Genomic DNA, 24,257 nt, shown 5'->3' with positions numbered 1-24,257 from the left:
TTTTTTTTAATGTTTATTTATTTATTTATTTTGGGGTGGAGGGGCAGAGAGAGAGGGGGACAGGGAATCCAAAGTGGGCTCTGTGCTGACAGCAGATAGCCTGATGTGGGGCTTGAACTATGAACCTGTGAGATCATGACTTGAGCTGAAGTCATATGCTTAACCCACTGAGCCACCCAGGCTCAATCCCCATCAAATTGCTACTTTTTAAACTCATTCCCCTCATTTCCACACAGAAAAGACAGGAGAGTTTTGCTGCTGACTCAGGAAGGGAGGTTTACATCATGGTAGCAGATAACATAAAGCTAAATATCAAGCGTCTCTTTTCTGGAGTCTCTCTGCCAAGTCTGCCCAAGGGTATTCCAGCCTGTCACCTTCCTGCAGAAACATCTTCCCCTCCCTCCTTCCTTGCCTTCAAATTGTCAACAAGAGCAGCTACCTAGTTTTGTTTTCTCCTTCTGAATCCCAAATTATCCTTAGGTAAAGTAGGAAGGCTCGTTGCTAAGGAAAGCTATTTGGTCCCCCAGGGGACATTTTGGCAGCAACTAGAAAATTAATAATTTTTCTTTCTGCTATACAAGTGTTTTATAAAGAATCCCTCATCTACTGTAACCAGAGTCCAGCCAAGTGACCAAGGATGGAAAAAAGCAAATGTCATCATTCATAATTCCTCTTTGATAACCCTTTTGAAATAGCTTTATTGAGAAATAGTTCACATGCCATATAATTCACCCATTTAAAGCATACAATTTAATGGCTTTTAGTAGTCACAGAATTGCACATCTGTTAATACAATTTTAGGACATTTTCATCAACTCAGAAAGAAACCCTGTTATCCTTAGCTTTTACCCGCAATCCTCCATGCTTCCCACCCCCCCCCCCAACAAACATAAACAACCAATAATATAATCTCTCTATATAGATGTTCCTATTCTGGACTGTTCATATAAATAGAATCAATCATACAATATATGGTCTTTGGGACTGGCTTCTTTCACTTAGCACCATGTTTGTTTGTTTTTTTATAAACATATGCAAATTTATTTTAAAAATGTTTATTTATTTATTTTGGAGAGAGAGAGACAGAGAGAGAGAGAGAGAGTGTGTGTGAACAGGGGAGGGACAGAGAGAGAGGGAGACAGAAAGTCCTAAGCAGGCTCAGTGCTGTCAGTGCAGAGCCTGATGTGTGGCTCGAACCTACAAACTGTGAGATCATGACCTGAGCTGAAGTCAACACTTAACTGACTGAGCCACAAGCGCCCCAGCACCATGTTTTTGAAGTTTACCCATGTTGCACGAATCAGTACTACATTCCCATTTATGGTTTAGTATTTCATTGTATGCTTCACCACACATTTTTTGTTCATTTTTAGTTGATGGACTTTTGAATTGTTTCCACTTGTTGGTTATTATGAATAATGGTGCTATGAACATTCATATACTAGTTTTTGTGTGACTATGTCTTCACCTCTCTTGGGTAAATACCTAAGAGTGGAATTGCTGGGGCATATGGTAACTCCTTTTAAGGAACTACCAAACTGTTTTCACAGCAGCTGTACTATTTACATTCCCAACAGCAATGTATAAATGGGTTCCAATTTATCCACATCTTCACCAACACTTGGTAGTTTTTTTCTTTTTGTTTTCTTCTTTTCTTTCTTATTTGATTTTTAAAACTGTAGCCATCCTAGTGAGGTAAAGAGGTATCCCACTGTGGTTTGATTTGCATTTCCCAAACAATGTTGAGCATCTTTCATATGCTTATGGACTATTTGTATATTTTCTTTGGAGAAAGGTCTACTCATCCTTGGCCCATTTTTAAATTAGGTTGTTTGTATTTTTTTGGTTGAGTTCTTTATATATTCTGGCTCCTAGGTCCTTATCTGACATATGATTTCCAAATATTTTCAACATTTAGTGGGTTGTCTTCCACTTCACTGTTAGTCTCCTTTGATGCATAAGTTTTTAATTTGGATGAAATTCAATTTATCAATTTTTCTTTTGTTGCTTGTGATTTTGGTGTCATATTTAAGAAACCGTTGCCTAATCCATGATTGTGAAGGTTTACACCAGCATTTCCTTCTAAGAGTTTTACAGTTTTAGCTTTACATTTAGGTCTGATTGATTCTGAATTAATTTTTATATATGGCATAAGGGTTAAACTTCATTCTTTTGCACATGGATATCTAGTTGTCCCAGCACCATTTATGGAAAAGCCCATTTTTCTTCCATATAATGGTTTTTGGCATCCCTGTTGAAAACCCATTGCTTGTCGATGTATGGCACTATTTCTGGACTTTCAATTCTATTTCACTGATCTATATGTTTATCCCTATCCTGGTATCACATGTTTTGATTGCTGTAGACTTGTAATAAGGTTTGAAATTGGGCAGTGTGAATCCTTCTTTTCAAGGTTGTTTGGCTCCTTGGGGTCGCTTGAAATTCCGTATGAATAAAATGGCAAGTTAGCGGGGCTCACTATTTTTAGTAAAGAAGGAAGTTTATCTCAGGCATATGGCAGGATAGAAGCCATAAGAACCTTAAGGTGTCATGGGACCTTATGTTTGTCATTCAGTACACAGGAAGACATATAGACACATACACACTTATATCACACTCATGGCAAACATCAATAACTGATGAGAGCATTTCTTTCTTCTTGGTCCATACTAAGATTCAGATTCCTTCTCAATACAGTATTCTAATTTTCATAGAAAATGCATTTATTAGTTGTGTAATTTAAACATTTATTTATTTATTTATTATTTATATTTTTTGAAACATTTAAAAAAGTAGATTTTCCGTTGGGCTTTTGTCAAAAATCCCAAAACGGATCACAGGAATCCCCTTTCCAAGTCATTTAATTGGACATTTGGTAACTACTGACTGAGCATATTATGGGAAAGGCAGTATCTGATATTGGGATGCAAGAAGAATTTAAACTTGCATTGAAAAGAAAAGGAATAGACAACAATAAAATAAAAACTCCAATGAAGGGAAACAGACAATTCCCTGAAATAGGCAAGCATTTTGCTTGTTGAAAGCCTCAATGGATGTTTCTTGAGGTAGAAAAATGGTTGCTGTACTACAAGTTGGATACCAAAAGGGATATATCCATGCTTCTGAATCTTAATCACTCCCACTTAAAAAACTTGATCTCTTTTCCACCCACTCTCTGGTCCCAGCAGATCCTTTTTTTTTTTTTTTTTTTAATTTTTTTTCCAAGTATGTGAAGTTTTATTTTTTTTTTATTTTTTTTTATTTTTATTTTTTAAGGTGGCAATCTTTTTTTTTTATTTTTTTTAATATATGAAATTTACTGTCAAATTGGTTTCCATACAACACCCAGTGCTCATCCCAAAAGGTGCCCTCCTCAATACCCATCACCCACCCTGCCCTCCCTCCCACCCCCCATCAACCCTCAGTTTGTTCTCAGTTTTTAACAGTCTCTTATGCTTTGGCTCTCTCCCACTCTAACCTCTTTTTTTTTTTTTTCCTTCCCCTCCCCCATGGGTTTCTGTTACGTTTCTCAGGATCCACATAAGAGTGAAACCATATGGTATCTGTCTTTCTCTGTATGGCTTATTTCACTCAGCATCACACTCTCCAGTTCCATCCACGTTGCTACGAAAGGCCATATTTCATTTTTTCTCATCCCAGCAGATCCTTTATAATGTCCTCCTTATGACAGCTCCAGCTCCACTCCCCAGGCATTGTTTTGGCACCTGGTCTTGACCTCCTCAGGCTCCGGCAGCTGGGGCTGAAGCTACAGGATCTGCTCCTTTCTAGCATCTTAGATAACAGCCACTCAGCGGATCACCCAGAGCTGGCTTAGCGCATCCCATACCCACAGACCTCCTAGGAGTTGAACCACCGAAGACACCGGTGGGAAGTCTCAGATGTGGGTAAGATCATCTAACCCGAGATTCTTTACCCTGCCTTAACTGTTAGAAGCCCCATCTGCGCTGGGTGAACGTGTCCCCTGCTCAAAGAATGGGCTTCCTTTACCTGGTGTTTGTCTCGGGTGCTTGGGAAGAAAGAGAGGGAAATCAGGGTGGCAGGGCGACCAGCCATCACCCCACTAGCTCGTGGGCGGCTAAACGCTCCCTTTCCTGCTCCCGTCCTGGAATACTGGCTCTCCAATTCACCCAACACCAGGAGAGTAGGTGGGCTTCGCGGGGGCAGCAGGAAATCCTGCCTTTCCAAGAACTCGACTAGCTCTTGAGGGTGGAGGCCAAGAATGAAGGCTGAATGGAAAGAACGGACTTCAGGGAGAGCAAGCCTAAACTGGCCCGGCGCCTCATTCGCCTCCACTCCACGCCCAGCTGCACAGACCTCCCTCACCCCAGGCCCTGGCGCTGCAGCACTCCCAGAACGCCCGCCCGACTGCAGCTCGCCAAGGACGCCAGAACTTGACCTCACCTCTCCAACGTGAAGGACAGGCCAAACTCCTTAGCGCCGCCTCGCTTTGCTCCTCCAGCTTCGGCTCGCGAGGGCTCCTCCGGTCCTCTCTAGGCGTCCCGGAGCAAGTTCCGCATCTCTATTGTTGGCCCGAGGGGCAGCCCGCGTCCCGTCGTGCCCCGCGGCGCCCTCGAGGAGCCGAAACCCCGAGGCGGCCGGGCTCGCGCTCGGGCCCCGCGGCGCGCGCGGAGAGGGGCCGCCGGTTGGCCAGCGCGCGCCGGGACTGGTCCCGAGGCCCCGGAGGAGGGACGGCACTTTCCCCTCCCCGCCGCCCGCACTCCCTCGCCTCGCGTCGGACCCCGACCCCGGGGCGGAGAATCGGCATGGAAGCCGAAGACCTCCAGGAAGACCTGACCTGCTCCATCTGCCTGGACTATTTCGAGGACCCGGTGTCCATCGAGTGCGGCCATAACTTCTGCCGCGGCTGCCTGCACCGCAGCTGGGCGCCGGGCGGCGGCGCGTTCCCCTGCCCCGAGTGCCGGCAGCCGTCGGCGCCCGCGGCGCTGCGGCCCAACTGGGCCTTGGCCCGGCTGACGGAGAAGACGCGGCGCCGGCGTCAGGGCCCCGTGCCCCCCGGCCTGTGCGGCCGCCACTGGGAAGCGCTGCGGCTCTTCTGCGAGGACGACCAGCGGCCCGTGTGCTTGGTGTGCAGGGAGTCGCAGGAGCACCAGACGCACACCATGGCGCCCATCGACGAGGCCTTCGCCAGCTACCGGGTGAGCCGGCCGTAGCGGGGCTGCCGGTATTCCCGGAATACCATTGTCATGTCATGTCGTAGGCCATTGTCATGAGAGACCTACGAGGTGGCTGCAATGCCCATTGGAAGTACGACCTCCCCCGCCCCCCACCACCTGTGCGAAGAAATTAAGCGACACACAGATCTCAGAGTTGGGGTTAAAACTGAGATGAGGAGGGTCTGCATAGAATTTTCAAAGTATTGGCCTCTGGGAGCTTCTAGTTTAAGACAGTCATACCGAGGGGGTGTATACCAGTGCCGCCCAATAGAAACACGATGTAATAAAACTTTCCTAGTGGTTAAAAGAAACGGGTGATGCTAATTTTAATAATATGTTTTATTTAACCCAGTTTTCCAAAGTGTTATCATTTGACATCAATCGCTATGAAAAGTTATCAGTGAGACATTTTAGTTACGTTTTTCGTAATAGGACTTGGAAATCTGTGTTTACGTTTACAGCACATGTCAATTCGGACTATCCACAGTTTGGGTGCTCACCTGGCTAATGGATGCTGTATTAGACAGTGCAGGTGTATATCTACAGGGTTTATAGACAACTGATGATTTGGGAAAAGCTGGCTTGAAGTGCGAGGCCGGGATTTGATACTAGCTTCCTTCATCAGTTGGGAAAAATCACTTACTGTTTGAATTTGGAGATTAATCTGTCCTGCCTATTTTATGGATTAAGGCGCTTCAGTTGAATAAAGCAGTTTATCTTACTTTACTCCAGCCACACTGCCTTCTTTTGTTTCAAGTCTGTTCTCTTTCTCTACCCACACCTTCCATCCTTTACATCTTTTTAGCTTTTAGCTTGAAGACCTTCCTTCATCATCCTTTCCAGAGTAGCCCTACCCCCTTCTATACTGATGGTGTAACTCCAGTGGTCTCCAACAGAATTGGTATCTAGTAAGTACTGGTTGAAAACACAAGTTTAACGACACAACTTAAAGTATTTTGTAAACTATAAAATGCCATACAGTTTTATCAACTGACTACAAACAGGAAATATGCAAAGTAGCACTATGAACTATACATCCACCCCTTCACTCAGTAACCTTTATTTATGCTTACTGTAGGCCAGGCATTGTTCTAGAATCTGGACATAAATGGATAAGGACAGGAGCCTTGTCTTGTAGGGTACATAAGCATGTAGACCAATAAGTTCAGTGTGTAAGTGAGTTATTCAAGTTTGTATCGAGTACATGGAAGGTCTGAGGAGAAATGGCTTCACGGAGTTGAACATGAACTCACTTTTGACGGGTGAGTATGATAGGTAAAGGAGAGGATATTCAGGCCAAAGGAACAGCATATTCAGCATGGCTGCTTGGAATGGCATGTGATCAATGTGAGAGGACTGGAAGTTGCTTAATATTTTTGGAGGGTAGAGGGAGAGAGGAAGGTGGCAGTTAAGTTTGGAGAACTGCTTGGTGTTGCCCTCCTGCCACCTCCTGGCAGTTTCTGTTATTGTAGGGAAGGATTTTTCTAATCTCCCTGGAATTACCATTTTCATTCAGGGGCCCCTTTTCAGATCTCAGTTGTGGTAGGATTCAAAAAGACTTAGGTAAAAACAAAACAAAACACAAAACAAAACAAAACAAAAAGAGGTAGAATCTTGGAATACAACCAGCAATACAGGATAATTCACAAATACTGGAATTGTTAAGGGCTTTTAAAAATTGAAAAATTCTATTTAAAATATTTTTTCATTATTATTTTTAAACATTTTTAAAAATGTTTATTTATTTTGGAGAGAGAAAGACACAGTGTGCGAGTGGGGGAGGGGCAAAGAGAGGAAGACACAGAATCTGAAACAGGCTCCAGGCTCTAAGCTGTCAGCACAGAGCCTGACACGGGGCTTGAAGTCATGAACCGTGAGATCATGACCTGAGCTGAAGTTGGATGCTTAACTGACTGAGCCGCCAAGGCACCCCAATATTTTTTTCATTATTAAACAAAAGTGAAAACTTAAAAAAAAATCTTGATCACATTCAAAAGAACTACTTATCTGATTGCAGTCCTCCCATATACATCGAAGTTGACAGTGATTACAGAGTGGCAGTTGTATAATTGATAGAGGAATAAAATTACTTGAAATAGCTTTCCAAATAGCAGGATTATATACCTGTTTAACAACTAGAGGTAATAAGTAGATTATATAATATTAGAAAACATAGTGTTAGAAAGAAAATAACACAGGTGATTTTGTGACGTATAACAGAACTATAGGAAGTCCTTGGCAACCTAATTTTATCCACCCCCCAACATTTCACTATGCGATTTCCAAGCAAACATGAATGTTTGACGAAGTTTATGATACCAGTATACCCACATCTAGGTTCTGCCATTAGCATTTTACTCTATCACCTATCTATCCATCTGTCTGTTCTCTGCATCCATCAATTCTTGTTTCCTTTTGAGGCATTTAAAGTTAATTGCAGATAGTCCACTTCCTCCTATACTTTAGCATGCTTACCGCCAACCAACCACATTCAGCATTAGTGGTGGTTTTTGAAGTCACATTTAATTTAATTAAATATGCACATCTTTAGTGTACATTTGCTGAGCTTTGACAAATGCATACACCTGGGCACCCTAAGCCCTTCTTAAGATAAAGACGATAAAGATTACTGGGGTGCCTGGCTGCTCAGTCACGGGAGCATGTAACTCTTGATCTCAGGGTTGTAAATTCGAACGGCACATTGGGTGTGGTGCTTACTTAAATCTTAAGACAAAAAAAAAAAAAGAACATTGTCATCACTGCAGAAAGCTCCTCCATCCTCTCTCCCAGTTAATCTGCTCCCTCTTCCCAACCCAGCTACTGTTCTAATCTTTTTGCACTGACGATTATTTTGGCCTGTTGTGGAACTTCATGTGAATGGAATCCCTTTGCAACCTAGTTTCATCTGCCCCCTCCAACATTTCACTATGCAATTTCCAAGCAAACATGAAAGTGGGAAGAATAGTCTGTACTCCTTTATATGGGCTCCTTTTGCCCAGCGTATCGATTTTGAGATTCACCCATTTTGTGTGTATCAGTAGCCTGTTTCTTTTTCCTGCTGAGTCGTATTCCATTTTATGAACATACCGCAGTTGGCTTATCCATCTTTCCATCACTGCATACCTGGGTTGTTTCCAGTTTTTGGCTTTTATGAATAAAGCTGGTATGAGTATTCTCATAGAGGTATTTTTATAGATGCACACTTTCATGTTTCCCGTATCTAGAAGTTGTACTGCTGGGCCTGGGATTGATGTATGCTTAGTTTGACGTTGGACCTTTTCCCAGAGTGGTGGTTCTGTTTCGCACAGCCACCAGCACCATGTGGCCATGGGGGAGCTCTGGCAGCTCCACACCTTCACCAGTTTTGGTGGTGTCGCTCTTTCCAATGACTTCATTTTGCTGTAGACATTGTCATTTGTAAGTGTGGGAAGAAAAGTGACACCGACTGGTTTTCATTATTCTCCTAGGGAAGAAAAAAAAAACTTGCCCTGCTTATTTCTTAGTTCTGTTCATTTTTTTTTTTCCTTTTAGCTTTTTATTTTGACACATATTTACACTTCCAGAAAGCTGCCCTAGGCCACTCTTCAGCATTTGACGGTATTCACTGGTTTTTATTTAAATTTTCTCTTCCTTTGGTGTGTGAGAAACCATCCTCTCTGGGTTTTTCACCAACCACCACTCAGCTTAGCTTCTTGGCAGGGTTTTTGTCCTCTGCACACCCCTTAAGTGTGGTTGTTCCTTGTTCCAGCCTGTATTGCCTTCTTGATAGACTCTTACTGGGGGATTTTACTCATACCCTGGCTGCACCTGCTGCCTGTGCTCTAACCCTCCCCCCTCAATCTACTTCTGCAGCTCAGATCTCTTGACCCTTAACTGTTAACTGTACTCATCAGGGACACCCCCCTCCAAACTCAATTTAGTAAAGTCGAATTTAATTCCCCCCCTTCCATTTACATACTGCTCATTTCCCTGTATTTCCTTATTTGGTAAATAGACCATAGTCCTTCTAGTTGTCAAGCCGGAACCCAGGGGCAAAATCTGGACTCCTTTCTCTCACAGCCATTTGGTCATCTGTTCTTGCTGGTTTTCCTCGTGTGTGTGTGTGTGTGTGTGTGTGTGCGTGCGCGTGTGTGTCTAACCTGTGTGCTTCTGTCTGAGGTCATGTCTGACCTTATGCTACCAGGTGCTGCCCCTCCACAGCCATTTTTGTTAATGCTGATCGACTCCTTTTACTTTTTAATAGCTCATTCAGGTTGTTAAATTCTAAAATCAAGACCGAAATTCATAAAAGTTTTAGTCCCCACCCTCCCAAACTTCCAAGCCATTTCTATTCCCCAGAAATAACCAGTGTTAATCTTTAGGTGTATGTTCTTCCAGATTTTTCTTCTATTTAAATACACACATCCATGCACAGATACATGTGTATTTGTTCTTTTCAAAACAATTATACAATACTATTGTTTTACAGTATAGTTTTTTTACTTACTAAAACACATCAATATATAGAGAGAACTACCTGAGATTGTCACAGAGTATCAATATACCATAATTTATTTAATAATTCCCCATGAATGGATAATGAATACTGCTGCAGTGAACATTCCTATACATATTATTTTTGCTAGTGTCTTGTTGCACAGATTATTGGAAGTAGGATTATGCACATTTCAGATGGTTTTAAATCCTGTCAGTTGCCCTTCAAAAGGATGGCACCTTTTTACAAAAGTCTCCTACTATTATAGTGTCAGAGGCCTCCCTCACCAGTACAAGGTATTTATTAAGCCTCTAACAGTTTTCATTTTTTGCCAACTTAATAGGCAGGCTCTATAGAGTATTGCAAAGATTTCAGATCAGAATACTTTTTATGCCTAATTCTGTAACTGTCTTCAACATTTTCTCAATCTCATTGCCTGTTCAGCTCTGAACAAGCAAGATGTTTGCGGAGATGCTTTCTGATATGTGTTTCTGCTGGCAGGAGAAACTTCTTGAGACTCAGTGTAGTCTGACGGCCAAGATGAAGAAAGCCATGCATTTGCAGGACATGGAAGTGAAAAATGCTACTGAGTGGAAGGTAATAGCAGAATCGGTTGAGCCTTTCTTGCCCCTGAGACCCTTCGGTATTGTTGGGAGGAGCTTGCATGATGTTAAGAGTGGTCAGGCCCCTTGCAGATAAGGTGATAGATCAGGAAGTGTGTGTCTGTACTGACCTGTGGCTTTGGGCGATGGGAGTACCACATACTTCATCCCCATCTCTCTAAGGTGGTACCCCTCTCCTTCCCACTTTTTCCTAAATATACTCCCTAGGTTATGGGTGGTCTGAGTCCATGGCATCGTGGAAAGTAAATGGACTTTGCTTTCAGAGATACTGGTCTAGTTGGGAGGCATGATGCGCACACACAGAAGCACATCTAAAGCTTAATGAGACCAAACAGTAGGTGTTCTGGAGGCTAAACTGAGTAATAGATGTGAAAGTGTGTTTTAGTTTAAAAAGTACACAAACAAGGCATTGCTGTCAGTAGTAGAGCCTCAAGTGTCACAAAGAATGAACTAATACTATACAGGCCAGTACAAAGATACCAAGTGAGTATAAATAAATTAGCGGGAATTTGTGGAGGGTGGGCAGGGGCTTTCTGGAGGAGGTGATTGGGATGGAGGGGCCATGGACTGTTGGGGAGTCACGTGCATGGAATTTAGGAGCAAGGGCAGGACAAGGACTGAGCAAGTGTCATGTGGCCGTAGGAGAAGATGAAGAACCAGCGAATGAGATTCGGTGCAGAGTTTGCTAAGCTGCACCACTTCCTGGCCGAAGAAGAGCAACTGTTTCTTCAGAGACTGAGCAAAGAAGAAGAAGAGACGAAGAAGAAACAGAATGAGAACACGTTAAAGCTCCATCAGACGATCACTTCCTTGAAGCAGCTCATCTTAGAGGTCGGGAGGAAGAGCCAGAGCCCCACCCTGGAGTTGCTGCAGGTGAGACAGTCACACACTGAACTCCCTCTTGTCTTTCCTGGTGAGTGGGTTTAATAGAGGAAATGTGTTCTCTCTGTTGATAATTGTGTACTACTGTCACTATACAGTTAAAGAGTCAAAGATTCACCATTCAGAGGAAATTAACGCAACATTTAGGTATGCTGAGCTCAGGTGCTGTGGAGATACCCAGGTTCACTTGGTTTGCCTCGGGTCTGAAGCACATCTAAGACTTTACCATTCATGTTACTTATACATTTATGACTCTTTGTTAAAATAGTAAAATAAAGCAAACCTACAATCACCAAGGAGATAACTGTATCAGTAGTTTTTAAGATAAATTTGTCTTCCTTACTAATTTTTAATCATTATAATCATAGCTTGATAATAACTTTGCTCTTAGCCTCAGATTTTGATAGGTACATTCATTTAAATAATTTCTAATATCTAGCAACTGTTAAAAAGTTATAATTCTAATTTGGTAGCACTTAGGGGTGCCTAGCTGGCTCAGTCAGTAGAAAATGGGACTCTTGATCTCAGGGCTGTGAGTTCAAGCCCCATTTGGGCATGAAGCCTCCTTAAAAAAAAAAAAAAGTAATTCATTAGCACTTAGATTTGGAACTTTAAGGCAGTTTATTATATAATCTTTACCTTTATATCCTCAGCAAGTAAAGTATCCTTATAGGTTCTTTCAGTTTTTGGATAGGATCCAATATTTGTAACTGTCTTAGATTCCTCAGACTCTCTCTTCCACATCATGTGACTGAGGAGGAAAGAATTGTTGAAGAGCGCTTCAGTCTGTGATTACTTTTTTTTCCTCACCAGGATACAACATTCTGCTCTACCTTTAAGGAAGAGAGACACATGGACCCACTCACCAGTTATTTTCAGCAAGAAATTGCTAGGGGAAGGGTATAGCTTATGTTAATGTAATGATTTCCAAGAATTGTCTACAACTTTTACAGCTTGCTTAAGCCACGATGTTCAGTTACATATCCAAATGTATATTCAGCAGAATCTTTGAAATAACACATTGGAATAATTTTTTAAATAGAGGTTTAATATCTACTCAGAATCTGAAACCTCAAAGATATGCATGAACCAGCAGAATACTTACAAAATATATATCAGCCAACATAAGTGCAACGGTAGGGAAATGATTAAAGAAGACAGAACTGGATTATAGAATCTCAGCCTGAGAGAACTTATTTTACTAATCTATTCACTTATCCATCTATTTTTCCTTTATTTCATCATTTTTAGCCTATAACTCACTTCTTTTCTTCTTAGAACTGTATAGACACCTTAAAAAAAAGAACTGTGGAAACATTGAAAAAAAATTCTGTTGTACCTAATTTTTATCTTTTCATTTGAATGTGTTCTTATACAATGTACAGTATTGCTTTGGTTTATGTATTTTTAATTTATGCAATGATTTAATCTTGCTGCATTCCATCTCTTGCTTCTTTCCTTAGGCACTATGTTTTTGTTTTCTTTTATTTTTTTTTAACATTTATTCATTTTTGAGAGACAGAGTGTGAGGGGGAGGGGCAGAGATAGAGAGAGAGAGAGAGAACGAGACAGAATCTGAAGCAGGTTCCAGGCTCTGAGCTGTCAGCACAGAGCCCGATGTGGGGCTGAAACCCACGAATTGTGAGACCATGACCTGAGCCGAAGTTGGACGCTTAACCAACTGAGCCACCCAGGCGCCCCTTAGGTACTATGTTTTAAGATCCATTCCTGTCGCTGTCTATACAGTACGTTGAACCCACGTGTCTACCTACCACATTTTGTCAGTTCCTTCTTCCAAAGTTGGAAACCCAGGTTGCCCCAACACCATTACCACTACAAATAATGCAGTGAAATCATTAATATCTGCTTTTATTGTTTTTGTTTTTATTTTTTTTTTTTATTAGTTCTTGGGTTTGCTCTATAGTTCTTTCTCAGCCTCTGGAGCTGGCATGCCTAGCTCATCTACATTGACCCTTTTGTTTGCTGGTAAATTTATTTATTTATTTATTTATTTATTTATATTTTTTATAGTTTATTTTAATCTATTTTGAGAGAGAGAGAGTGTGTGTGTGTGTGTGAGCAGGGGAGGGGCAGAGAGACAGAGAGAGAGAGGGAGAAAGAGAATCCCAAGCAGGCTCTGTGCTGTCAGTACAGAGCCCGATGCAGAGCTTGATTTCCTCAAGAGCTGTGAGTTGAAATCAAGAGTTGAACACTTAACCGACTGAGCCACCCAGGTGCCCCTGCTGGTAAATGTTTTTAAACTATACTTTCACCTTTAAGTATCGTTTGTGTCCATGGATTCGGGCAACATCATTTTTACTGTCATAACAAAATAAACATGTTTAAAAACATTTTAGTATAACATCCATAGAGAAAAATGCATAAATCATAAACCTGATAGATTATCACCAAGTGACCCACCCACGGAACCACCGGCCAAGTCTCGTAATAGAACATGAATAGCTTGCCAGGCGCCCTCTGCGTGCCCCAGTCAACACCCCTTCCCTTCTCCCTGAGGGTGTTCTCCCTCCAGACTTCTCACACTGTTCTGTCTGTTTCTGAGTACTACTCTTTCAGCATTTGCTGCTTTTGCTCCACATTATGTTGTGAAGTTCACCCAGGCTGTCGTAGGTGGCAGCAGACATTTGTTTCCATCACTGTGTACAACTTCTCCACCAGGAGGGATTTTGCTCCCCCAGGGGGCAGTGCTGGAGACATTTTTGGTTGTCACAACGTGAGGGTGGCTACTACCGGCGTCTGGCGTGTAGAGGCCACAGATGCTGCTAAACATCCTATAATGCACAGAAGACACCTCCCCCCCAGCTCCCAGCAAAAACTTTTCCAGCCCCAAATGTTAATAGTGCCAGGTTGAAGGCCCTGTTCTGTAGTATCCCATGGTACTAATATACCAAAAACACCATTCACTCTACTGTTAGCAAAATTTGGGTTGTTTCTAGTTTTTATTGTTACAAAAAAGCAGTTATGAACATGTCTTTTTTGGTGTACATGTGTCCACATTTCTGTCAGTTATGTACCTGTGAAAGCAATTCCGAGTCACAGGGCATCTGTTGGTTCCAAACGGAGGATTCCAAACTGTTTTCCAAAGTGATTGTATCAGTTTACACTGTTACTTGCAGTGTGAGAGAGATCAGTGGCTCTGTGTGATCATCAGTGCTTAGAATTGTCAGCTCTTTACTTTTAGCTGAATGGTATAGAATGTTAGCTCAGGCCCTCAGTCAGCACCCCTTTCCTCCTTCCAAAGGGTAGATGAATTTTGCAAATGACTAGTGTGCTTGAGCACTTCTTCATGTGGTAATTAACCATTTTGATACACTTGTTGTTTTTTTTTAAAGCTTTCTTGAGGTGTAATGTACATATCTTATAATTCACCCACACATATACCCATACACTTAAAAGTGTACTTTTTATCATTAAATAAGTGATTTTTATAATTTTCCCTAGTTGTGGAAACCTTACCAAAGTCCAGTTTTAGAGCATTTCCATCACCCCAGTAAGATCACTTTGTGCTTATTTATAGTTAATCTCTGTTCCTGCTTCCAGCCCCTAGACAACTTACTTTCTGACTCTATAGATTTCCCTTTTTGAAATATATCATATAAACAGAGTCATATAATAATGTGGTCTTTTGTGTATGGAATCTTTCATTTATAATGTCTTTGAGGTTCATTCATGTTATAGCATATATTAGTATTGTATTTGTATTCCTTTTTTTTCTTTTATCCCTGAATAGTATTTCATTGTAGACTATACCACGTTTTGTTTCTCTTTTCAGTTGATGGACATTTGGGTTGTTTCCACCTTTTGGCTATTAGGAATGATGCTGCCGTGAACATTTGCCTGACATTCTTTGTGTGGACGTACATTTTCATTTCTCTTGGGTAGATAGTAGGAGCAGAATTGTTGGGCTGTGTCATATATTTATATTTAATTCTTTAGAAATTGCCAAACTGTTTTCCAAAGTGGCTGAACCATTTTATGTTCCTACCACGTCCTCAAGCAACACTTGTTAATGTCTGTGTCTGAAAGAGAATAGATGGAGAAGTAGGCAAAATTCAGGAGAGAGTTAGTGTCATGGTGGCAAAGGAGAAAGAATAGGGTTTCAGGGATTGGTTAACATTGTCAGATGGTGCAGAGAGGTCACATGAAGAAAAAGACTCCATGTATCAGTCCATTGGCTTTGGCAGCATGAGAGCATACATGACATTGACAAAAGCGGTTGACAGAAAAATACCTGCTCCCGAAGTTGAGTACCAGATCTCAGGAGGAAGGGGCATAACTTACTTATGTTTTTCTTCTCTTCACAGAATCCAAAAGATGTGTTGACCAGGTATGAGCGGCTGCTTTCTTATGGGGCCTGAGTGGAATGGTAAAGATACAGGCTGAGGAGAGGGGAAACAGGCTTGGGGTCCATAGAACAGTCTGGGCACACCCTGGGAGTCCATGGAGGAGGGATTTTACTGTTGACTTTTGCAAGGGGGAATGGGAGAGTGGTGGTGTGAGCTTTGGGCTTGGAACCTTCCGCAGGAGTTGGGGGTCTTGGCTGCCTGAGTTGTCCCCTTTAAGAAGAGCAACCCTCTGTACTTTTCTTAGGAGTGAGAACCAGGATGTGAACTATTCCCCTGAAGTTCTAACAGTGAAGACTGTGTGCAAGATACCCATGATGAAGGAAATGCTGAAGCAATTCCAAGGTGAGCAAGGTTGGAGCTCCCTAGAAATCTTTAAAATAAGAGAATAAGCAATGAGAAAAGTCTGGAAAGGAAAGAGGAAACAGAGCATACAGCTAGCAGGAAAAGTGGTAAAAACTACTTAGGAATACATGGATATGTGCTTCATTCAAGAAGCATTTACTTAACATATACTGTGGGTTATAAGGTGCCAGTGATACAGAAAGAAAAAGGCCTAAGAATTTAAGCAAACTGGAGAGGCAGACCCATATCACTTACTGTAACATAGTGGGATGTACTGTTTATGGTGGTATGAATAAAATATTATGGAAGTACAGAGAAAGAGCTCTGTTGGGGGTGAAGTGGGGGGGTTTCACACACAGGTGACATTGATCTGGGATTTGAGGCGTGAGTAGGAGTTTGCCAAGTAGAAAATGGAGGCATATTCATGTAACCAGAGGGAGCAGTGTGAGCCAAGGTGTGGAGGAAATGGAGGGGAGGGTATCCAATGTGACTAAACCATAAGGTGCATTGCGGGAAAAGGCAGGAGCTGAGGTTGAGAAGATGAGCATAGGAAAGTCTGAAGATAAACTTACCGGATCTCCAGGGAAGCACCAAGGCACATAGGTGTTGTCAGAACTACATAGCCGGTTCTCACGTGCACATCTCTGATGAAGAACCATGTGGTAGGTGTCTACTTCCAGCTAAAATGAAGTAATGGGGACTGGATTTACTCCTCGGCCTAAAACTTAGCTAACTAAGAAAACTAAAATAAAACAGATACAGTACATGAAGAGAACAGTTTTCCCAACCCTGGATATCAGGCAGTGCAGGCCAAGGACCCCCGAAAAATGTGAAACAAATGAGGTGAGCTCTATGATGGCTCCAGCCTCTAGCCTTGAAAGAGCTTTCAGGCTACTGCAGGGAGGGGTAGTGGAGGTGGAGCCAAGCTGAGGAATGGGGCTGAGTCCAGGGAGAACAAAGCAGTGAGAACTTGCAGAGTACTGGGCAGAGTACTGGTGAGGAGAGGGCCGTCTATAGAGAGAACCCTGATGATCTATGGAGGTGCCCCCTGAGTATTCAGCAGAGTAATGCTTAGCATATGCTTGTGAAAAACTACCTTAGGCTGAGGAAGGCCGTTTCCAAAATGATTAGAAGGAACAGTTCCTGGTGCTCCCACAGGGCCTAGACAATGCCTGTGCCTACCAGCCAGACTGGAAAACTCCTAATTCCTGGGGAAATCTTGCCTCATTAGTAGAGAGTCATTAACCCTACACTGAGTACTGCTTTGGGCCCACCTTAAAAGTCATGAGTTTAAGACCCAAAAGGATCACATTATTTCCAAGTAACTTTATCCTGAGACAAACCATGAGAATTTTAAAAATGAGTACCTAACAATCTAAGTTCACAATGCCTGGTATCCAATCAAAGATTACCGGGTATGCAAAAAGTTAGGAAGGCATGACCCATAATAAGAATAATCGATTGAGACTGACCAGGATTGATCCAGATATTAAAATAAGCTCCGAAGGACTTTATAATACAGTTATTATAACTATCCTGTAAAGAGGCATTTGGAGACGTGGAAGATGTAAAAAATACCAGATCAAACCTCTGGAGATAAAACCACAGTGACTGAGACAAAGAATACACTGGTTGAGATTAATACGTGATTAGATATTACAGAGAAATAGGTGAGTGAACTTGAAGATGAAGCAGTGGAAACTACAAAATGAAATGCTCAGGAAAAAAACCTTACAAAATGAAAAAAGCATTGGTGAGCTGGGGGACAATATCATGCAGCCTTACATGTGGTAATTGGGGTCCCTGAATAGATGAACAGGATAGGGATGAGATAGGAAAAAATATCCGAAGAAATAATGGCCAAAAATTTTCCAAATTTGATGAAGACCCTAAGTCCACAGATCGCATAAGCTCAGCAAGCCCTAAAGAATAAGAAATAGGATGGAAACTACACCAAAACCAGTGTTAAGAGAAAATTTCCAAAGCAAGAAGAGAAAAAGGACGTTACTTACAATGGAAAAATAAAGATGACATCATATTTCCCTGAATTCGCCAAACATTTAAGAAAGAAATCTCCAGGGGCACCTGGGAGGCTCAGTCCGTTAAGTGTCCAACTTCTGCTCAGGTCATAATCTCATGGTTTGTGAGTTCGGGCCCCGTGTCGGGCTCTGTGCTGACAGCTCAGAGCGTGGAGTCTGCTTCAGATTGTGTGTCTCCCTGTCTCTCTCTCTCTCTCTCTCAAAAATAATTCTACGAGGCCTGCGTTATCATGATACCAAAATCAGACAAAGACATTATGAGAGAAAAGGTCTATAGATCAACGTCCCTTATGAACACAGACAGAAGAATTCTAAAGAAAATTTTAGCAAATAGAACCTAACGACATATTGAAAGATAATGCGTCACAACCAAATGGGTTTTATTCTAGAAAAGCAGGGTTGGTTTAACATTTGAAAAATCAGTGTAATTCACCACATTGGAAAACTGAAAAAGGGAAAACTATATGATCACCTCAGTAGATGTAGAAAAAACATTTGTCAAAACCTAACATCCATTTCTGATTAAAAAAATCCTCTTGAGAAACTAGAGAGACATGGAGAGTCTGGGAGGGAAGAGAATTGGGAGGCAGGGAGGCCAGGGAGGAAGTTAGAGACACCGTTAAAGTGGAAGGTGCTGAAAGTCTGAGTGAAGACAGTGGCAGTGAAGACAGAGAGGAGGAAAGGAACCTGGGTGGTATTTCCAAAGGTGGATTTGATAGGACTTGGTGACTAATAAGCCATCAAAGGTCAGAGGGAGAGAGGAGTCAGATAACCTCAAGATTTCAAAGTGTGAGTTGTCTGGGTGAAGGTAGTGCTGTTACACCACAGAGAACACAGAAGACAAGATGTCTGCATGTGAAGGGGTATTCGTCTCAAGAGGATGGAAAGGCACAGAATAGTGAGTTTCATTTTGAGTGATCTGTTAGGGGCCTGTGGAGCTTCCCAGTGAACAGCTGGAACCAGGAAAGAGTAAACTTGCTAACGATGACTTTTCTGTGTCCCAGGGCAAAGAACCAGCCTGTCAGCCATCTTGGTCTGGTCCTGATTCAACAAGTCAGAATTGTTAGTGTTTTCCGAACTTTATGCTGATTGTGAAGACTTGGGGCCATGAAATAATGAGCCCCCTGTTTTTAGGTCTTAATCTTTTAGAGCAGAAGGGAAACGAAGATTTCACTTTGCTTAAGGCCACACCCAGCTGAGGATCAGTTGAGAGGCAGTGGGGTATCTCATCCCTAACAGTTCTTGTCAGGAGAAGGATGGGGTGAAGCTGGAAAAGAGGGGTATTTCTGGAGGAGGTTTGGTGGTAAGTTGTCACATTATAAATCTCTGCTCTCATTTTCTCTGCAGTGGCTGTAAATCTAGCTGAAGACACGGCCCATCCCAAACTTGTCTTCTCCCAGGAAGGGAGATATGTGAAAAATGGAGCATCAGCCAGTTCTTGGCCATTGTTTTCCTCAGCGTGGGACTATGTTAGTGGATGGAGGACCCCTCCGAAGACCACACAGTCTGTGGAAAGATTTCAGCACTTACCCTGTGTTTTGGGAAAAAACGTTTTCACTTCAGGGAAACATTACTGGGAAGTTGAGAGCCGAGATAGCCTGGAGATTGCCGTGGGGGTATGTCGGGAGGACATCATGGGGATTGTTGATAGTTCAAAAATGTCCCCCCATGTGGGAATCTGGGCTCTTTGTTGGAGTTCTGCTGGCTACCGGCCCCTAATAAGCTTTTCTGTAAGTCCTACCAAGCAAGAGCCTGCTCTTCACCGGGTGGGAGTTTTCCTAGATCACGAGGCTGGGGACATCTCCTTCTACAGCGCTGTGGATGGAGCTCATCTACACACTTTCTCTTGTCCTCACGTCTCCTGCCTCCGGCCATTTTTTTGGTTGAGTCCGTTAGCATCTTTAGTCATCCCAGCAGTGACTGGTGGGAAATGAGTCTTCCCCTACCCAGGAATCTTTGCCTGTACCCTAGCCTGGGGCCATGCATCCCTTGGCCCTCTTCTTTCACTCTGTACATACTGGTCCAGGTAGCACATCAGTACTGTCCATTCAGATTCTAATTTGATGTCTTGTTCAGCTCCCTGTGTGTGCTGTGCACAGAAAGTATGGTGGAGCCCGTTGGTGGCCTTTCCGGCACCCACTTGCCCCATGTCCCTCCTCCTCTTCTGCTTCTTCCTCATTGAGCTGTTTGGTGTGCACCCTCCCTGTGCTTCAGGAGAGGCAGCTCTCCCCAATGCGAGGCAATTCTGGCCAATGAGCTGGGATGAGAAATGTTCCAAGATGCTTCTGGGGAAAGATCATGTAGCTTTAAAAAAGAGGTGTTTAAGGAGACACAGCCCCTCTTCTGACGTTAGTAGCTGTCTTGGAACTGAGGAGAGCACAGTGACAGTGGAAAGGAAGAGGGAATGTGGGCTTTGCTAGCATTGTTGAACTGTTGGAATTTCCTTAATCCCCAATTTCTTGTCAGAGGAGGTTACTGCTCCCTCACCGTACAAGGCAATTCAGGTTGCATTTTTGTATAGGATGGTTTCTTTTCCTGAAACTTGACAGATTTGTAGACTGTTTCTGCTCAGTCACATAATTCCTCTACTCTCCAGTAAGTACTGATACCTTCCGGTCAGAAAGTTGAGGGAATCTTCCCTTACTCTGCCCAGGCTATGACTCTTTTTCACCCGACCACGCCTACGCCCTCAAGTGTTGATCATGTTTCCATCTGTCAAATTCTTACTGTTGTGTATGCAAGGTATTCACGTCACATCTAAAACATTGGGAGGCACTTGCCAAGTATTCACACTGCACTTCTGGCCTCTTCATTAATGCTCTTGTACGACTCCTGAGAAGCTTGGTGTGAGATGGCAATTAAAATCCTCTTTTTACAAGTAAGAAAACAGACCTTTGGGGTAACTCACTCGGCATTGTTTGGCTGGCAAATGGGAATGCTGGGATTAAATCCAGATCAGTCTGAGGTAAAAGCCTGTGCCCTTTTCTGGTCTTTGTAAGCTTCTGGTTTTTGTAATGCTCTTTGTGAGCATTTATTGAATGCAGATTGCATGTCAGCAACATCTCCGTGTTGGGTTTTTACTTTGTTACACATTTTTATCCATTTATATGTGTTTTCCCTCATTTTATCTTTGTTTTCTAGAGTATAAGCTCTCAGGATTGTGACAGGAACTGGGTAGTTATTTTAAAAATAATGATTGTTTCTCTCTGTAAAAGTTGTCCACTTATGGTAGAAAATTCGGAACATACAAAAAGTATAAAAAGCTGAAAGTTATTGGTAATTTCACCACTTCTAACATTTTAATGTGTTTCCTCCCAGATTTCTGTAGACTTTCTGGCAGTGATTTAATAGCACCCTCCCTAACCCCTCCTCCCCTCCTATGTCTCTGCCCATCCTGGCTTGTCTTTCTCTTCAGCCTGAGCAACCCCCTCATTCAGTGATTTCTGCTGGATTCTCCTTAACTTTCTAAAGTACTTGCTGTTAGGAGTTGCATTGGGTCCTCTAGAAAGATAGGTTGAAGTCCTACCTGTGAATATGACCTTATTTGGAAATTAAGATGCGGTCATTAGGGTGGGCCCTAACCCAATGTAACTGGCACCCTAATAATAATAGTAATAATAATCTGTGGTGCACACGGAGGTGACGTGTGAAGACACAGGGAAAATGACTGTGGGAGAGATTGGTGTCATGCTGCCACAAGCCAGCTGAGGGCTGCTAGAACCTGGAAAAGGCAAGGAAGAACCCTTCCCTAGAAGCTTCCGGAGGAGCATGCTCCTGCCAACACCTTGATTTGGGACCTCTAGCCTCCAGAACTGTGAGATGATTAACTTTTGTTATTTTAAGCCGCCGGTTTGTGGCTTGTCACAGAGCCCTAGGAAGAAGCAAATACACTTGCCCATCAGGACTTCCCCCAGTGTCTGCCTTGTTCGTTTCCGGTCCTTGGGAAACTCATTGCTACCCTTCCTCCATCCTCCTCCTGGGCTGTTGAGCCAGGTTGACTGGTTCTGCTACAAAGTCTTGCTCTCTGACTTCAAGTGGGCTATTTGAACTCCTTGGTGAACAAACTTTATTTTTTCATCCCTTGACTTCCTTTTACATTTTTGGTGGCAGTGATTCCAGACCATTTCCTCCTCTTTCAAGGCTTCACGAGCCCTGTCATACTACCGTAGGGGAGGCAAACTTTACCTCTACCTGTCTTAAGTTTTTGGCTGGGCCTCTGACAAGAAATCAGATTAACAAGAGAAAAACAGTTTACTAACACACGCAGCACACACCATGCAGGAGAAACCTAAAGTGAAGAGCAACTCAAAGTGGAGGCTTAGAATTCTGGTTTACATAGTACCTTTAATAAAGAACAATACATTTGTGGAGGACGCAGGAGGAACGTCTTAGCCTTCCAGGTGTGGCAGTCTGTGGGAAGGTAAATGCATGTGAGGAAACTAATGGAGGAAATGTTTGCAGATTCCTCTTTGGTGTTGTCTCCAGCAAAAGGAGAATGTATATCTTGTCTGCAGGCAGGAAAAGGGGAGCTTTTTCTGGGTTTGCTGCTCTTAATTGCCTTCAGCTCAAAATAATTTTTATGCTAAAGAGGCATATTTTGGGCTGACACATTCTGGTTTCCTTCACTATTATTAAAGAACTTGCATCTTTTACAGAGAAAAATATTCTTCTCTTACTCCACCTAATATATATATATATATATATATATATATATACACACACACACACATATATATACACACACACATATACATATATATATACACACACGTGTATATAATACATATATATATATATATATTTTTTTTTTTTTTTTTTTTTTTTTTTTTTTTTTTTTGCTTCTTTTGTGAGTCTTGATATTGGCTCCCCTCAGGTATGAGCTGGGACACAGGTATCATATTTACTAAAAATGAAGTAAACTCATGATGCTTCTGATATACAAACAGGACTGTAATAGTTTTCAGTGTTACTTAGGGATTTTTCTGAGTCTTTACTATGTTAACATGTTATGACATATTGGAAGAGGTATTTATTACACAGGATTTCTCAAGCTTATTTCACCACAGAAACTAACTGAGGGACTAATTCAGAGACTTTCCAGAAGATGGTTTGGCAATAACTATCCTACACTTTCTCCAGATGGTCTTGACTCTCTCAGATTTCAACCTAGACTTGCACTGCCTCGCCCTCAAAGTTGGTGGGTATATGCATTGGTGCTGTAAGCACCAATATCTACACTGTGTGACAGTGGATAAGGCTCTGCTAAGATCTTTTCCCCTGGAGACTGGGCTTTTGTTATGTAGAGCATTCTAGGCACATTTTCCAGTGATTTCTGTTCCTCCCGCCTCCTGACTCTGGTAGGAGGAGATCTTCCTCAACTTTTAATTCTGAGAATTTGGTGGAGTTCCTGGAGTTAAACCCATGAATATATGCTCTCCAGCCCCCTGCCCAACCCTGCAGCTCCAAGAAGTTTCTCACCCTTAAGCTAGCCCACACTCAACCTCACACTCAATCTTCATCAAAACCATTATTTATTCCTATAAGTTTATAGCTCTGTTGGATTTTGCTTCAGGTAAGGAGGTCTTAGCTTTGCCTCTGTGGATTTGCTTGTCTATCCAGATTTTGGGGTGGCAGTTTGCCATGCAACCTAAATTCTCTGATGAGTGCAGGAAAAGCCATTACTTTTCAGTTTTCTCATCTTTTTCTTGTAAGGATGTGCGTTAGGACTTCCCAATTCTTTACATGTAGGAGCTGAAACTGCAAGTCTGTCATAATATATCATAATATTAAAATAGACTTCTCGTGAGACCTCTGTATGGTTAATTGTGTCAACTCGACTAAAGGGTGCCTAGATAGCTGGTAAAACATTATTTCTGGGTGTGTCTGTGAAGGTATTTCCAGGAGAGATTAACATTTGAACTGATACACTGAGTAAAAAAAAAGATCATTTTCACCAAAGTGGGTAGACATTGTCCAATCAGTGGAGAACTGAATAGAACAGAAAGGCAAGTTTCTCCTCTGCATGAGCTGGCACATCCATCTGCCCCGGGGACATTGGCGCTCCTGATTCTTGGGCCTTCAGATGTGGACTGGGACTTATACCATTGATCCCCGATTCTTGAGCCTCTGGACCCCAACTGGAACTTACACCATTAGTTCTCCTAGTTTTCAGGTCTTTGGACTTGGATTGAATTACAGCACCAGCTTCCCTGAGTTTCCAGCTTGCAGACAGTAGATTGTGGGACTTCTTGTCCTCCATGGTGACGTGAGCCAATGGCCAGTGATCCATCCATCTTATTGGTTCTGTTTTTCTGGAGGACCCCTTGCTTTTTTTT

General features: G+C 42.4%; 1 protein-coding gene across 1 annotated transcript; it reads left to right on the top strand.

Moving 5' to 3' along the window:
* The first annotated feature begins 4,466 nt into the window (after positions 1 to 4,466).
* On the top strand, positions 4,467 to 21,463 carry TRIM4 (tripartite motif containing 4). The gene is made up of 6 exons (XM_007074028.3): positions 4,467 to 5,177; positions 10,171 to 10,266; positions 10,935 to 11,165; positions 15,500 to 15,522; positions 15,786 to 15,883; positions 19,270 to 21,463. The coding sequence occupies exons 1-6, from the start codon at positions 4,785 to 4,787 to the stop codon at positions 19,854 to 19,856; spliced, it is 1,428 nt and encodes a 475-aa protein (XP_007074090.2). The 5' UTR covers positions 4,467 to 4,784; the 3' UTR covers positions 19,857 to 21,463.
* Positions 21,464 to 24,257: the final 2,794 nt, after the last annotated feature.

Source organism: Panthera tigris, chromosome E3 (genome assembly GCF_018350195.1).
Source record: "Panthera tigris isolate Pti1 chromosome E3, P.tigris_Pti1_mat1.1, whole genome shotgun sequence".
Taxonomy (NCBI): Eukaryota; Metazoa; Chordata; class Mammalia; order Carnivora; family Felidae; genus Panthera; species Panthera tigris.
The sequence above is the reverse complement of the archived record's forward strand: the minus strand, read 5'-3'. Positions and strand labels throughout refer to the sequence as shown.

Coding starts and splice junctions, on each gene's coding strand:
- TRIM4 (XM_007074028.3), top strand. CDS start 4,785: ATGGAAGCCGAAGACCTCCAGGAAGACCTGACCTGCTCCATCTGCCTG. Junction 11,166..15,499: donor CCACCCTGGAGTTGCTGCAG/GTGAGACAGTCA, acceptor TTCTCTTCACAG/AATCCAAAAGATGTGTTGAC. Junction 15,884..19,269: donor AATGCTGAAGCAATTCCAAG/GTGAGCAAGGTT, acceptor TTTTCTCTGCAG/TGGCTGTAAATCTAGCTGAA.